Consider the following 17945-nt stretch of genomic DNA (forward strand, 5'->3'; position numbering starts at 1 on the left):
AACAGCACTTTTTTTTTCCAGCGGTGAAGGTTAAAATGGAAAAAAAAAAATTAATCTGTTGTCTAGAATTCTAACAAGCTGAATGTTCAAAATAGCAAGTCATGATCCAAGATAGGATATTCTACAGAAAATGTAGTAACTCTAAGCACTCTGTATGGGAGAAAGTAAAAGAAAGATATAACTAATGACAGTCAGGTTGGCAAAACAAAGAATTCTTTGCAAACCTTAGTAACCTACAGGGATATTTACTGGAGCGTAGAATCAGACCTAAAATCTTCCGAAGAAGAAAAATGAAGCTTTTCTGTAATACTTCTGTATAACAACAGTATATAAACTGACCTCATATACTACTAAAACCAACTTTTCCTGTAGTGGTTTGATAGAGAAAAATATCAAAGGGGTGAACCACTGACTTCCTCCTGTACCTATGCAAAGGGTATAGTTTTAGCTGGTTTTGAAGAGACGTTATTACTGCTCGTGTATATTTAAGCTATGCACTTTTGGTCAATTAAAACCATTCAGATTACATGGGAAATACAGCCACATACAAACTTAAAGATTTGATTTTCTTTGTATCAGCAGACTTTCAAAAGAAAATTGCTAGGATTGCTGCTACAGCACATTCCAGTTATTTACCACTGTCCTGGACTCAATATTATATCTTCTGTTGTTGTAGTAAGCACTCCTCTGGAAAGGAAAGAGCTGCTTTCCTTTAAGCAGCTCTTAAAGCCAATATAAAATTTTCCTGTGAGTCAAGCACTAACAGATCCTTCCCCTCACTTCAAGGAGGGACATCTCACATTCTAGCTTGTACAATTTCCAAGAGGGCCTGCCCTAATCAATAGCAACAAGGTTAAGAGCTCTTAACAATGAAGCAGAGAAATAATTGGAATTGCAAGAACAGAGAACAAAGATCAAGGCACCTATAAGGTTTGCTTCACAAAACTGAACGGAGTAGTTGAGGATAGTTCTTCTTGAGCAGGATGAGAAATAGCAGTTGAAATAAATACTCCCCAATTTACAGAAAAACAAAGTTAACGTTTCACTGATCTGAACTGAAGTAACATTGGCAAACATCAAATTTAAAAGTCTTCCCCACATGTCTAACTCCTCAAAAGCCACATGGGCTAATGTAATGGACAAGAATTGATACTGAAGTTGGCAGATTGCCTGATGAAGGAATAAAACAAAAAACCCTCTAGGAAAGACAAAGGGTCTAATTCAATGTACTTTCAAAGGGCTTTGGCAGAATGATGCTGAATATGAATGCTCGGTCATTTTGACTGATGGAGAAAAAAATTGTGTCAGCCTCCAAAATGAACCAGAGTAGAAAGATCAATCTCAAAAAACCCATTCATATGAGTTTATACACTCTCAGGCAGAAATAAGGCTTGGAATGAAGAGGTGGTGCTTGAGAAGCATTTGAATAGCTGAAAACCTGACCAGACTTCCAAGTGATAACAAAGGAATACAGGAATCAACCTAAAGCTGTAGGATTCCGCTAAAAAAGTCAGTTAGCAAATGTAATCCAAAATATTAGTGTTAACATGGCTAGTTTTATTATGTGCTTATTTTACTTTTTTTTTTTTTTTTAAGTACTAAACTCACCCCATATAATCATGCCGAAGACACTGAGTACCCTGAGTAATCAATCACTGCAGAACGTAATAGAGTTATGCACATAAGCAGAAACTAAGATGCCTTACAACAGGACTGAAGAACAGCCATTTTCTGATCAGCAATAGCTGCAACACCACTATTATCCCACTCAGCCTCTCCATATGATTATGCACTGAGTTTCTGACCCTCTTAAACTACCCCCATCACATAACTATAACCTTAGAGTATGAGTAGTAAGATAAACACCATAATCAATAATAAGAATGATTCATCATCAAAATCCAGTATGATCATATTCTTTGCATGGCATATTTTCATATTTCTATTAAACAAACATTGGGGGAGGTTAGGAAACTATTTTTAAAATACATGAAAAAAAAAATAGAAATGTAGCCATCTAGGTGATTTCCTGTTCTCTCACCCCATCCTCTTTTACTTTTTTTTTTTTTTTTAATATGAAACTGACTCTCAATATCAAGGAATTAAGAACAGCATTTAGATTTGGAAAATGACACGACTTAAACAAGACTTTCAGTACAATTCATTCCTCCTTTGTAAAGGAAAAACTGTTTAATGTGGGAAAGATGTGTAATCCCATATAGTAGAGAGAACAAATTACCCTGTTTTGTGCAAGAAAAGAGTGCGATATTCTGTATATTAAGTTCCACAAAACCCTGACTAGAATTTCTTCCAACTACATAATGCTTAGAGAAAAAGAGTCGAGCTGACACATTAATATTTACAGGGTGCTCTCTGAACAGAGTGACATTAGCCAGTGTTTGCATGCTGATCTTGCAAAAAATTTGAGAGAGACCACATTGGGGCTCTTAGTGCTCAGGAAATTGGTTAATCATATTTGACATTTGCTAGAGCCATGGAATCCAGAGAAGAGAATCATACCTGACGTATTTTAAAAAGAAGAAAAAAATAATCAGAACATCACAAATAAATTTCAAGGCTGAATTCAAATACAAAAAAAAAGTTATGAACAGAGAATAAGCACTCAAGAAAAGATAAACTACCAATGAAACAGCAATACCAGAATAAGTAATAAAACAAAGTCTTTTTTGTGGACACAATGAATTGATTATAACAGCCACAGATTAAATTACATTTGGTTTCCAAAGTGTTTCAATTCTTTATTCTGTCAATAGCTATTTCACTGCTGAATAGAAGTCTTTACATTATTTAGGGGGCTGCACCTTTATCTCTAACAAGTATAAAGCAGATACTATTCCATGAGCAGCTCGTATTTCTAATAATGATAAACATGTCATAACACTATGCCCTCCTTGTCAAAGGAGCAAAATGCTTATTTTCTGTCTAGAAATATGTAAGAAACTAGGCATGTAAATCCAAGAGATCATACTGGGGCAGAATAAACAAGAGCAACACAAATATAAAGAATTCTCTTATTATCTCTGGATTAATTAGCATTAATAAACTAGGACAACAATATTTTTGAGAGAACAGGAAAGCAGATCATTAGCATGGATGAGATGCTATAGGTGATATTCCTAACACATCCAGAGCAGACCCACTCCAAATAATACTCATGGCTAGTAATTATATGAGCAGATAATTTACATCTAACATCCAGTGGAGCATATACAATATTTGTACAGAATTATATGATTCTATGAATATACAATGTTTGTATACAAGGCTAAGACTCCTTTTTGCTCTTCAAATCTAACGCAATTAGATTTAAGAAAAATAAATTGCTAATTAAACAAGGAAAGAATCTAAAACCTTTTACTACTAAGATTCAAAATCAGACAAACTAAAAGTTTGCAAAGCTTTCTAAAGTGGATTTTCTGTTGGAGAACAATATAAACAATGATTTGCATCAGTGATTACTTTATTCAAACTGCTGTTATTACTTTATTTCAAACTGCTATCAAGTAATGCTGATTTACTTCAAACGCTGTTTGGTCTCATTAGACCACTCACTTAATTGTGGAAATTTCCTTTAGGCTCAAATCCTTCTACAGATGAAGAGTGCCTCCGCTGCAAGAAGTAAGTCTTAAACAAATGTACTACTAAAGTGTTTCTGAAAAAAATAATTTTGCATGAAGCTTTATGGAGCACAGTCCAACCCTTTACCCTATTATGCGTCAAGTATTTCACTCTAAGCTGAGTGCAGCCAACCTTTCTGACCACATTGCCTATTACAGATGTGGATACACATGCACACTTAGCCCTGTGAAGAGACACGTGCCACCCCACTCTACATGATACTCATTCCAAACTGCATCCTGCCCCTTCCTTCCTCTTCCCCTCCTCACTTTTTTCCCCCTTTCTCCCTCCACACTGTATTTCTCGCTAAAAGAAAGCTCTGTCCTGGAGATACAGTGACCAGCTGGTACCAAAGGTCTTTACTGGATCATAAATTCAAGTCAAAAGAGCTACAATTGCTTATAAAATGTAAGCTGGAAAAAACACCATGGTAATTCAGAAATTAGTAGTGACAGATGTTCAAAACAGAAATCAACGTGACTGCCATCGCTAGCCCCTGAATCAGCTCTCTACTAATGCTAGAAGAAAGTAAGCTTTGTTTGACAATATTTAACAGTTTTACAGAGGAGTATGAAATTCTGGCTTTCCAACAAAATAGCTCAGCCACAAATTACCGCATTTGTTCCATGTAAATCAGACTGCACAACTGCAACGTTCTACTCAAGCTTTAAAATCTATGAAGACAGTACTGCCACACAACCCAAAGCAAGGGGTTAGCAGCTTCCATATTATTTTGTTAAATATTTTAAGTTCTTAATTATGAGTGAAACTTGAGTTCTGAATTAAGAATGCCTAAGAAAGAGAGAACTAGTCTAGGAACCAAAGGCAGTGGAAAAAAAAGGCTCTACATTTAGGGTCCTGCAAGATTTTATTAGGAAAAATTAAAAAGAGGGTTAAGAGGGTTTTTGGGTTGTTTATTTTTAAACACTGCATTCTGCTGCTGGATTTTATTTATTTATTTTAAGATGTACAAGAAAGTAAAACAAAGCACACAACATGCAGCTGATTCTCTGCCTCCTCCCTTGATTCCTGAAGGAGCTCCCCAGGCCTCTGCCTGTGTCACTACAGATTTTCAGTGACTGACTGTTGTCACTGCCAAGATAATTACCAGTGATTGGTGGATGCAAAGACTGGAATAGTGATGGAAAAATTAAGAGTATGTATGGCATGAGAAACTGCACTAATCTGACTGAACATATCTTATATTTCAATGTGATATATAACATGAAAGGACAGAGAAAAAATAACCAAAACTCCATAAAAATGAGAAAAAGTGAAACTAGAAATTATTCTGAGCTATTAATCTTCTGTGATAATGAAGTACTTAGGATGACTTCTAAAACTCACTTTCATTTAGATGCTTCATTTATTTTAATCTGGTAGATAATTAGAGGGAAATCAAATCCGTCTCCACAGCTAAATATTTACCAGAGATGCAGCTCAGACTTCTCAACGTGTGTTCCCTGTGTTCAAATGTAGTGTTAAATATATTGTTAGAACTTTACCTAGATTAATGCCCATTAACTAATTAGCATCAAAACTAGAGTCTGCAGTGTTTGCTGCCTTGTTATCTGTCAGAACAGGAAATCTTTTAGTGATTTTATTTTTCTACTAATAGGCCAAATTTTGCTTTCCCTGCTGTGAAGCACAATTAGACTAAAAGTACTAGAGTGGATAGATAAAATTCCATCCAGCTTTCTATATCCAGTCAACTATTATCTTCACCCTGCAAAGTTACAGGGATGCCATTTCTGTAGCTACTGGTAGGAATGTTTGGAGAAGGAATGGGGAAGCACACATTAGAACTAACCAAAAGGCATTGAAAAGATGAAAAGAATAAGAGAAAAGACACAAAGAGAAAGTGTTGCAAGATCTTTGCTCGTGAAGACAAAGCAAACACAACCGGAGCTCAGATCTCACTTTGAATGCTTTTACTTTGGTGTTCTAATCACCCACAGAGATTTACAATGTCCTTCACTCGAAGCTTACAGTAAAACCATGTCTCTCTCAAGAAGCTCCACACACCATTCCCTCTTCAATGAAATGTACTTGGAAGCAGGAGGGGTAGATCTCAGCTGAGTGAGTATGGAGCTGTCACACAAGTTCCCATGTATCATACCTTATGCACTAACACACAGGATTGTCTTATGGTGCAGATACACAGACATTATTCAATAGATTATGCTGAAAAAGCTGCATCACTGATGAATTCTTGCTGGGAAGAGCCCATGATTTTTCTCATGACTGACTAATCCTGTTTTAAATTATTTAGCAGTCTAAATGTATTGGAGAAGAATTCTCAGTTGAATAAGCTTTCCAGACACACACTAGCATTCCCCAGGATTTTTTTTGTTGTAATCATCACTTGCCTTTTTTCCATATTCAATATGTATTTAATGAATGCTTGACATGACATCAGCATTAAAAAAAAAAATACTTGCATAATTGCAGGTGAAAAAAAAAATCTTTTTCCAGCTCCAAGCACTGAAGTAATCTTAAGGGTGAAGGTTAAATGCAGGTAACACAGCACAGTTTGCTTTCCAAGACATTCTATACACTGATCACAGCAACCTATATGTGTAGCACTGCCTCTGAAAAAATATTTTTATCTTGTAGATATATATGTAGATATATATCTTTTTTATCTTGTAGATATTATCAGTTATGTCTTGTTCAGGGGATTCTTTAACATGTATTAAAGAAATGTTCCTATACAACTCTTCTGAGTATTCCTTTCCAAAAAAGGACAGCAAAATTACCCTTGAAATCAAAACATACCAGGAGAAACATATTTAAGCTTGCCAATAAGTGACAAAAGAAGAACCGAATAGATATCCTGGTATGGAGGCAGGCTTATAAACATTAATAAATAAATACATGACCTTCTCATGTCTTTAAAGAACGGCTTAAAACAAGGTGCTTCCTTAAAACAGAAGGCATCACGTCTCTTAGACTGATCCTACCACAAGCATTTCTGTGCAAGCTGCAACAGGCAGTTCATCTCATTCCTAGATGAGTTTATACGCTGGAAATAACCAACACATGTACCTAGCACTTCCACAAATGTGAGTATTCATTCTGTATCAAGCCACTGATTACTATCCTACGAGCTTTTTTTGAATGAATTAACATTATGGATGCAAAAGGAGTCACACAAAGACAGTTGGGACCATAGTTTCCTGGATAAACTAACATAATTGAGAAAAAGTATTTTGTTTTTGTAATTATTGCAAGGTGCAAAAAAAAAAGTCAAAACACTTACTGGATATCTTTTCTCTTCTTTTTCTGAGGGTCCACTAGACGAAGAGTGTCTCTGATAACAGCTACTTTCACTTCTTCATCAACAGGGCTTGGGACATTTTCAAATACCCCAGGAGAGAGCTTTAATTTACAAAAGGATACAATTACTCAGTGAAGAACAGGGCATTACCTACTCTACATCTTTTAAAACCTTTTGTATATCACATACGTTTTAAATACACAGTGATAGATTATAAAACACTTCTTAAAGAATAAGCAAATACCTTAATATTTTCAGTATATTACAGTAACTCTTAGTTATTTCTCTAGTAAATCAAGATTTAAAAAAGAGATTATTGCCAATGTTACCATTGATATTATTTATTTAAGCATGAAAAAATATATTAGCAATCCTCTAAATACAATTAAGTCAACTGCAGAGGATGTTGAATAAATGTATTTATGACAAAGATGATGGAAAGCTTTCACAATTCCAATAAGTCATATTTCAAGAATATAAGATTAGCAATGATTTCAAAGCAGGGAATTACAAAAAACCTTGGAGGTTTCATATCGGCAAACAGCTTTCATCTTTCAAGCAAGGAAAAGGACCAGAAAAAAAAACAGAAAACCAACCCTAAACAATTTCATTCCAATATCACAATCACATTGAGAGGCCTTACCTCTTGCTCATGTTCTATTCTCATGCTGGGATTTGCGTTTACTTCTAGTAACATGGGCTTCAAGTTTTTCATCAGTAGAATGTCAAAGCCTAAGATCTGTGCATAACAAGCAGCATGTTACTTTCCTTCTACTTATGGTGTTCTTCTAGAGAATGCAACGGTCATCCAAATATCAACATTTGGTTAGAATAAACATTGGAGGGACAAAAGAAATAACTGAAAAATCACAACATATTGCTGAATAATTACTCCAGCCATTTGTCTTTGGTCTTACTGCCTACTTTCACACTACCCCCATCTCTAAATAGTGCATCTGTCAACACAGAATTTCAGCACCTATCACGATTGGGTCTTAAAACTGCCATTGTCATAGTTCCATTGGGCAATGGCAAAGCTTCATAGCTGTAACATCTAGAAGCTGGAACCTGAAATGAATACTGATATTAATGATTAATCCCCATTAAAAGTTCTCCATATGTTTACATCGAGGAGTAACATAGGTCAGGTGACTGAGATTTGTCAGGTAAAACTTGGTTGAGGAGAACCTAAGCTAGGAGCTCACACAATGCATTGACCATTTTGCATCTGCTACTCCTCTTTCCATTACATCCAACCAGTGATCAGCAGCAAAACAAAAGCAGCAAAAGAGGAGCTTTTAGAAAAGGAAGGACACATCCAGAAAATGAATCCACGTACAGAGATAACAGCATCCCTAACAGAAATCTCAACCCACCTGGAAGCAAGTTGGCCCAGGCTTTCCTGCCGGTATGTCGGACTGATAGTAAACTTTCAGTTCTGGAGTCAGTGCAATAATTGTTTTAATCACCAGTGAAATTATATCTGACCAAACCTTTTTGACATCAGCTCCTCTGGAAGACAGTCTGCACAGAATGCTTGAAAAAGTCCTCTTGCTGCCAGTGTTTGCATTGTCAGAATGGATGAAGTTCCCACTATGGATATTTAGTGAATAGTTGGTTAAGTGCATAAAAACCTGGTGCAAATTTTTTACAGTGGGCTCTTGATAGGGCTCTGTACAAAATCTAGAAAGTCCATCTTTGGCTACATAAATCTCTAAGGGTTCTAAAGATTTCAGTAGGACATAAAGACGAATATCAAATTTCAGTTTGTCAACAAGTAGGGGTTTGCAAATATATTCCTGGACCACAGCTGGCCGGTTCTGGAGGCTTCCCGTCAGTCTGACATCACTTGGGTCTTTTACAAGGTAGATTCCATCCCCCTGGCACCCTCCGTCAGGTTTTACAATAAAAGTGGGCTTCCAGGACGGATCGCTCTCTTTCATCATCTGAACCTAGGAGGAAAAGAATTATAATAAAGGACACTAACTAAGGGGGAAGAGGGGCTGATACTATGGAAGCCAAAAAAACACATTCATAACCAATAAATCACACGATCACATCACTGAAGTAGTGAACACCATACAAAAAAGGCAGAACAGTACTGACAAGCACAAAAACAAACACGAGTAGAGAGTTACCAGTGCAGATAAAAGGGCTTTTTATTTAACAAGCCGTTGTATTAATGATTCCAGGAACTTCTTTTTAGTGTTACGCACCCACTTACAGAACGAAATGCTGTATAACTCATGAGGTCCATTCTACTAGTCATTAATGTGTATGAAATTGCAAAGTTAAACTTCTGTGTTGCATTTTGAACAATTATTGACAAAAATAATCATTAACCTAAGGAAAAAGCACCTTATTTATTGAGGCATGAATGCAATACAGGAAGAAAAGAAGATAAAGTAAAACTTCGACACCAATAATATCTTTTTCTACCACTAGATGTTTATCCAGTCAAGATACCCAATATTAGAAAACTTGGGACATGCAGATATTGAGCAAACATCACAAGTTTACAAAATAAAATATACGGTTTATGCCTCAGTTGCTACCTACCACCATTCTCCAAAATGACGTTTTTTTTCTAAATTACACCATAATTCCTCTCAGGCCTGGCATGCGATTACCAGCTTTCTATCCAATACAAGAGAAAAAAAAATCTATCACAATTTCAACAACTCATACCAGTGGCTTTGATTTGTATTAAGAAAATCTGTTCATATATCATGGAAGTTCAGATGCTTTCATTAGATGTACCTAGTGTGAAATGAGGACAGAATAAGGTTGGGGGAGAATTTAATGGTGGTCAGTAACAAATGGAAACCTTTGGATGGAGCTGCACAGCACTCCATGCCTGGACTGGCACTTCCTCCAGCTAGTACAGATGTTCAGTCTGTCGCCGTTTCTGTGCTGGTTCAGCATGAAACACAGTGCACTCTAGCGTATGAGCTCGCAAACAGCTAACACCAACATCTACACCGACATAATGCATTTTAATAGTCAAAAATGCTTAGAGAAGTCAATAAAGAAGATACATTTCACCTCCTTTGCAGAGAATTGCTTCTAGTTTACATATTTCTTTAAAAATGCGTCAATTACTCTGTAGTGCTAACAAATTATGTTCATAGAATATTTCCAGAAAACATCATTTCTACAGTCACACATTCATAAATGAACTTACTCTGTTACATCTTACTCAGATATGGCCTAGTAAGATGAACCTCCAAAGTGATTTCTATAGGGAGAATTATAGGATCACAGAGACGGTCTATATCCTCACAGAGAAAGTGGTAATAATCAAGTTCTAGAACTCTAATCTAGATCCAAATGCCTCATCTTCAAGAAGCCACTTATTCTGAACCTTTTGCTCAATCCCTCTGTGATTTGTGCATGCCAACATCAGCAACTTGATTTCTGGGGCATAAAAAAGGGCTTGGCACTTTAACAGCAAACAGCCTTTTACAGACACCAGCTTCTTGGAAGCAGCAATAATATATTTGAGGTTTGGGGGTTAAGAAACTAATGCGAGTCACATAAAGAAGTCACAAAAAAAAAAAAAAAAACAAGATGACAGACATTTTTCTTTCCTAGAGAAGCAGTTGTCTTTTGAGAAAAATCAGTGTCTTTTGGAACAGACTGTGTTAATGGTTGGCAGAAATAAACATAAGTATTGTAACAAGGTTGTTTTGGCCTTTGAATAGTTAAGCTGATACATTCATTGTGCAGGAAAAGTTCGGAAGCTAGTATCATTCCCAACTGGATATAATGAAACAGTTAAATCTGACACCAATAACCATCAGACTAAAATCTGCATTTTTGTAAACTACACATATTTACTCAAAACTTTTTCCATCAGAGAAAAGAGCAATTATGCCATCTAAATTGCCTACGAAGTTCACATTCCCAAGTAACAAACTTAAACTTTGCAAGCTTCAAAGCATTTTATTTGAAGAGCAAAAAAAATCAGTAAGATAAACTAGGTCATTGTAAGGACTTGACACAACTGCTGAATATCAGATCTCTGATGTTATATGCATATCTCCCACTGCCTAAAAAAAGGTTTTGTTTATTTATCACTTGTAGAGCAAAAGTAAGAACAGTAGACATTTGGATGCCTCAAACAACAGAAAAGAAATTGAGAATGAAAGTCATGAAGGATTTAAAGTTACCTAAGATGAATTTTAAGCACTATTCGTATAAATAATTACAACATGTAGCAAGGAAGGAGTATGAACACAGTTAACACGTTTCAGCCTCCAGAGGCATCCAAGCCAAAAAGGTAGCTACATGGGGTCCTGGCTGACCAAAGACTTGTGTGCAATCTCTGTGAGTGCAGACAGCACCGGGGGTGCTCACACTGCCATCAGGGCCCGTTTGGCAACAGCAATGGTAATTTAGTGATCCACCTGGCATAGACTGAGAGAACCCAGGGGAATGGTATTATCTGCAATTGGTTTGGAGGTCAAGGACTGAGCAAGCAATGGAAAACAAGCTGCCACATCACCCTGGCAGTCCTTTAAGTTCACGGTAAAGCAACAGCACCCTAGTGAGGAGCCCGTTGCAGCTCAGTCCGGTTCTGTTGTTGTTCTCAGCATTCAGATACAATCCCCGAGGGTGCAAGTCTAGCAGTGCGGCATTCACAAACACTCAGCAGAAAAGACACTGTTAGAGCACAAACTGTAATTTTCAAAATGTAACTATAAAATTCAAATTTCAGTTCATCTCCTGGGCCTTTTACCAGTGAAGAATAATCCTCCCATTCCATGACACAAAGCTGCGTACTGGAGGATTCTTCTTAGCTCACACTTTGTTCAAACCAGCATCCCAGAAAGATCCATGGCTAATCTTGAACCTCCACAACTAAACATGCTTTACTATGATTCGAGCCATACATACAAAGTGGCAATCATGGTCTACTAGGGCAGAAATAATAAAGAACCCTTTGAAATGAACAGGGCAATCTGCCTGCTGTTCCCCATGTCTATCATACACGCCTCAGGCTATTTTTGCTCTGCTGCAGCAGTACTTTTTCAAAAAAGATAATGCTTTCTGGGGACTATTGTTAAAGATGCAACAGCAACCTGCTTTTGAAATCCTGCGTTTTAACAATCATTGGTTGCTGTTTGAGGTCAGAACAAGATTTGTGTTTACTACAGAGAGAGGCCAGGATATCGTACAAGTCTAAATGCCATGTGCTCCTTACATGCTGGCTTCAAAGAATAAAGCAAGACAATTCTCTGTTTTGTTCTCATCATCAAACAAGATAACTCATTTCTCTGACCAGCAAAGACAGCGGGAACATCATATAAGAAGTCTGCCAAGAGAACAGACAACTTGCATTTCAGTATAGACTAATTGAGGAGAGATTCAACGCATTTCAGTTTCAGGTTTGTCTTCTTGTTTCTAAATTAAAATTCTTGTGATATTAAACGCAATCATGCTTCCATAACATACCACAAGGATACACAAATGACAAAGTAAGCCCACTGATTCAGCCAAGGAAGTCATTATAGGGGAAGGAGGAAAAAAAGGAAAAAAAAAAACAACGTAAGATTATTTCCAAGAAAGGTCTTAATGAAAGGCAGACAAGTTAATTTCACATAATGACTTCTCATATTATGTTAGATCAAAATCTCACGCTTAACTTTGCATTTAACTGCAAAAGAAGTAACTTCCCAAGGTCCACAACAAAGCCTATCGCTGGTAAATTACGGCACTACGTACACACTTCCTCTAGCCTTTTGTCTTTCCAGACCGGTATTTGAGCATCTTTCCAGATCTGCTTCAAAAGTGTTCTGGGTATTATTCAGGCCTTCTGTGCCTTCAAAACATGCCAGAAAGTATATAGGGGAAATAATAATCTGGAGTTGATCTGTGTTTCAGCAGACTGAGCTGCTTGAAGAACACAGATGGTTTCTTGATCCTCAAGAAAATTCTCAACACTCACCTTGAAATTCTCCACAGTCCCCTCAACTGTATTCTGTCAAACTCCCTTTATGAGGCAGCTTGTCCAGACTGAGAAAAATCAGTCATATAAGAAAATTAGTTGAAATGAAATTATATACTGTAATTAGCTTGACATAAGGAAATTATCTTTAAAAACATGCTAACCGCTAACAGCCAACAGCAAGGAGAGAGTTAGATGTCTAGTGGTGTGAAAACCTGATTCAGTTGCAGGTTCTCTCTTCTTGAGAGAAACACCGGCTGAATGAAATAGTATCCCCAAAACATACACATAATGGGCTATAAGACTTGACAGCACAAAGAATGGAATATTCATGCCTAAGAGGTATCCAAAAGCTGAAACCTGATTAAGCCACCAAAAATACACTGTGCTGGAAATTAGACAGTCCAAATTAGATTTTTATTAAAAATTAATCACACTAGGCCTATTAATCATCTTCACAGACAACAGAAAGGTAGTAAGAGAGCAATCGAGGTCTTGGTTTGAATCCCAAGCTAGTTACTTTTCAGAAATTGGAATTTCCTAACAGAAATGAGTTATCAGATGGATTCTTTTCTAACAGTTAGTGAAGTAGTGATGACTGCAGCACTTGAGAGACTTGCTTATCTGTAACTCATCTCCAGTATGGTAACACCTTAGCAGGGAATGCTTTAGATGGTTTAAGAACAGTAAATATCTCAAATAGACATATTTACTAAGTAAAAACAACTTTTAACCCCTTATTAAAAAATCCCATCTCCATTTCAGTTTAATATAAATGGCACTATTTATCTATACCATTTTCTTGGTATTTCCCAGTATGAAGCTTATCCACGACAAACTTACGAGTGCAGTTCTCTCATCGATTACTGTTTTTTAAAGCACAGAAGGTTAACGCTAGGTTAATTGCTGTGTTTTCTAGCTGGATGTAGGTATGCAGAAAAGTGGGAAAAATGAAGAAGCTGACAGCACTTTTGTTTTGTACTTTCTTGTTTTAGAGGACTTACATTACAAACTCACGTTAAGCCAAACACACTCTTACAACATAAAATATAATGTTTGATAACAAGAACTATGCTTCTCTCAAACACAGATGGAAAAACATATGCAGAGGAAACTCCTAGGAGTGTGTTACTGGACATCTGTTGTTCTTGGAACAAAAACCAAATCATTTTCACTCCAGCAACCGTTCAACCAGAGAAAAGTATTTATTCGCAGTGCCACCTGCTGACAGCGTGCGTGTCTGCCTGTGCATTTACCCTGATGTACAGACCACATTGCTACGTGCTGCTCAGTTAATCAGTGCCTTGTAACTGAGACAGGCATGGTTCCCAAAAGAATCATTGCTAAAACCCCAGTGCGGCACTTTGAAAGTTTACTTCCAAGTTATTTTCACTTATCTACCTGTCATTTCTAAATTTATTGGATAATTTACACTCCTTTTTACAAATTGGCCTTACATCTAAAGCAATAAAGCTGTGAAGCACTGTTGGGATTTTATTCATTTTTACTGTTACCAGCAGCACCATGGCAGTGACCCAGCACACTTGAGGAGCATATATTTAAAGATAGATGTTCATGGATTTAATTGGATTGCGGGTACGGTAATTATCTAAAAAGTAACATACAGACTTCATTAGACTTCTACGCTGTATCTTCTTCTCTCACTTTTCCAAGCAAAGGACACTGTAGAATACAGGAATGCACTTGGCAAGTCAGATAAGGCTAAAACAAGCACATGTAATTTTAAAGCTATTTGTAATAATAGGACTGAGCACCATCACACAGCACTTTTTTATCCTCAGAAAAAAGCTGAATAAGCACTGCATTTTATCACATTCTGAATTAATTAAACAAAGAAACAGCTTGACGAGATTTAAAGAAGCATCTACTCAGGAAGATACGAGTATATTTAACAACACACTACAAAACTTTATTTTGAGAATTTAGATGAAATGGACAGGATGGACACGAAACACTTCATTAGCGATGAACCTGATACCATATTCCACACACTACAGTGCTGAAACTCCTTCAGTCCTTCTATACTCAGTACAAGACACAGGGACAGGGATTATGTTTCTACCACCTAATTTCCAGACAACTCTTCTGGTATTGCAGAGAAGCTGAATTTTTATTTTTTTATTTTTTTAAAGTTTGTTCTAGAACGTAATCAAAAGCATTTCATCCTGTGTCTAATCACCTAAGTGTTATTTTAAATGATTTGGTATGTATGAAAAACTTAAGAATGACATGGTGACAACAAGTATATGATGTCTATGGTAATATCCAACAAGTTATATATATTGTTCTTAATAAAAGTAATCTACCTCATCCACAAAGAGGGGAAATTCTTCTGGCAGAATCCAGGATCGAGGGTAGAAGTTATATTCTACAGGAAACAGATCTTGCATTGTTCTCACTGCCCGACTCAGTGTAATTTTACGTACCATCTCTGTCATGCCTGGAAAAAATAACAGACAGTATTTAAGAGTGATGAGGAATCCACACTGAAGTCTCATCTGAAAGTAAATTGTCGCATCATTACTCACCCTACTAGTAGGCACTACAGCCACTGCTTTCAATAAAGCTGAAAACCTTTCCAAATTTTAAATCTGACAAAACACCTGTAGCATTTTCCTGACACATTACCTATTATACGTATTACCATATCATGTAAGAAAAAGATCGATTTGATTATTCAAAACTTAGAATAAGGAGAGGGAAAGCCCTAGTCCAGTAGCAACTTCTGTCTTTGCTACAAACCCAAGTTATTGCCCTAGCCTGTAACATTCCAGGAATAGGAAACAATGCCACTTAAATATAATCTACCACTTTGTGTTTACTTCCCACTCCTTTATGTAACTATATCAGAAAGAATAGGCTGCTTTGTGAGCAGCAGAACTTACAAAGCCTGCTTTCTGCAGCTTTCAATCTCATGCTTGGATCCTGCCTTCTCCCAGGACTGGGGCATTCCGGGTTATTCTCCTGTGTTGATTGCAAGCTTTTAAACATTACAACTAGGTCATGCTGCAGCTTCTATCTCAGTGAGAGCAGCGTGTGTGGGCTTTCTTTACTATACCTCTTCTTCAATAGAAGGAATTCGGTAAAACCCAGCATCAAGTTAGAGCAACGTTCCTGGAAACCACTTCTGGTTCTGAAGGACTCTGTTTCTTGACTACTGTGCATTCCATTCACTTACCACGCAGAACCCACAACACAGAGAGGGCAACAGTCAGGTAACGCTGATATTTAAACCTCCAGAGATCTATACCATTTCTATTTGAATGTGAACTGCCCATAGACAGGAGAAATTTAGGGTAAATAGAGCATTAAGTTCGATATCTGAGGTTTCTTATTCTCACAGCACACTAACAGCACAGTAAATCTGAAGTAAAGCGCTTAGATAAGTCAATACCTAAGCTCCTAACTCTTATTTAGAGAGATTTCAACAGAGATTAAACAACAAAAAAGGGAGTTAAAAAAAAAAAAAAAAAAACACAGTAGAATAGCCATAATAAGATGAGGGCTTGCATGAACTCTTCGTTAAAAATCCATTTGAGAAGCTTTGCTTTGAGCTTCTTCCTGAGCTAGACCAGAGTATGAAGCAAAATAGATTTTCCAATCTGAAAAAAAATAAATAAATCCAAAGATACAACACTGCGATCAATGTTAGATAACAAAATAATTGCATACTTACTCCACTTAAATCATAACCAAAGACCTCTTTTCCCCTTAATTCATATATTAATATATTCTTTCCATCAAAACCTCTTCCTCTCTAAAACAAACTTCAGTTCACGAATTGCTTAAGATACACATTCTGGTATTCACACCCCCCTAAGCAGATTTCACCTACCAAAAATAATATGCTAAAAATACTATCAGCTGGCTAGGCAGATGACTCACACAGAAAATAGTAAGCCCCAAAAACAATTAATCATGTTTTTTAAGCACTCATTTAAAATAGAAACATAAATAAGGTACAGTACCTGGAAACTTGTTGACTTGACCTGAGAATATATCATTATCATGAAATGACACCCCGTGCCAATAGATATCGCATGGCAAGCGTCTGCCAAAAGGAAACTAGAAAAGAGAAGGAGACAAGTTTTGAAGCAAACCGGCAATACTCATTCGTCATTTTTCTAAATGCTCATATTACATACACATCATTCAAGAACAGTACTGTCAACAGAAAACATGCTCTGTATTGTGGTTGCAAAACTAAGAACATTTTTATCAGTTCAAGGCACTTATGTTCAAGATGTTGAATTGGAAAAGGTTTATAGAAGAAAAAAAAAAAAAACCTCTGAGGCACACAATCTATCTGAGAAATTTAGAGCTTGTTATCAACCACAATTAAGGCATGACTCACTTGTAATTTGAAATACTATTACAGGGAATAAAGTTCATTAAGAAGCACTTAATTCCAGCACGCAAAGGCACAGCAATAGCAAGTGGCTACGGCTTAGAAGTAAACAAAACCTGAAAATGCTTTTTGGCTTGTTTTCCTTCCCAATTTAAGGGGTGATAAGCAACCATCAAGGGAAAAAATCACTAGAGGTTAGGAATGAGTTGTCATACTGCCAGTTACTAAGTTCTATTGTTAAATAGATCACAATTCAGTACAAGCAATCCCATGGCTTCTATTTCGTGCTCCCCCTCTACAGCTCGGTAATCCAAATCCCTTCTCGTGGGTCACACCCACACCAGTGGTGGCCTCGTCCCCACCACGTGCTCCAAGCCTCGCACGAGCCATCGCCGCTCCCTATTTTGGGGAACAGACGTAGCCAGTTAGCAATGTGTGTTGTAAAGTAAGAGTAAGTTACAACTGCCTCGGACTTTCTGAGCAAGCACGTTTACATTGGTGTCCAAGCTGCAGGAAATTGAAAATGGATATTCAAGGCATTATCTATCTCTCTCTATATATTTGATTATATGTATTCATACGGTATTAATTACAGGCTATTAGTAGCTGAAAGGAATTAAAAGAAAAGCTTACAGTTCAACTAATCATCTGTTGAGCTTTCAACTGGCAAGGACTAAGGCAATTATTTCAACCGTATTAAGTATTCC

The 17945-nt window shown here is 36.8% G+C and overlaps 1 protein-coding gene across 1 annotated transcript in view; it reads right to left on the minus strand.

Moving 5' to 3' along the window:
- The window catches only part of TTLL11 (tubulin tyrosine ligase like 11), a 47677-nt gene that overhangs the window by 25268 nt on the left and 4464 nt on the right, over positions 1-17945 (minus strand). The window contains 5 exon segments of the mRNA XM_072025529.1: positions 6902-7020; positions 7563-7658; positions 8296-8871; positions 15197-15330; positions 16859-16955. Coding sequence (XP_071881630.1) covers positions 6902-7020; positions 7563-7658; positions 8296-8871; positions 15197-15330; positions 16859-16955 — 1022 coding nt within the window.

This window comes from Anas platyrhynchos, chromosome 18 (genome assembly GCF_047663525.1).
Source record: "Anas platyrhynchos isolate ZD024472 breed Pekin duck chromosome 18, IASCAAS_PekinDuck_T2T, whole genome shotgun sequence".
Classification (NCBI taxonomy): domain Eukaryota; kingdom Metazoa; phylum Chordata; class Aves; order Anseriformes; family Anatidae; genus Anas; species Anas platyrhynchos.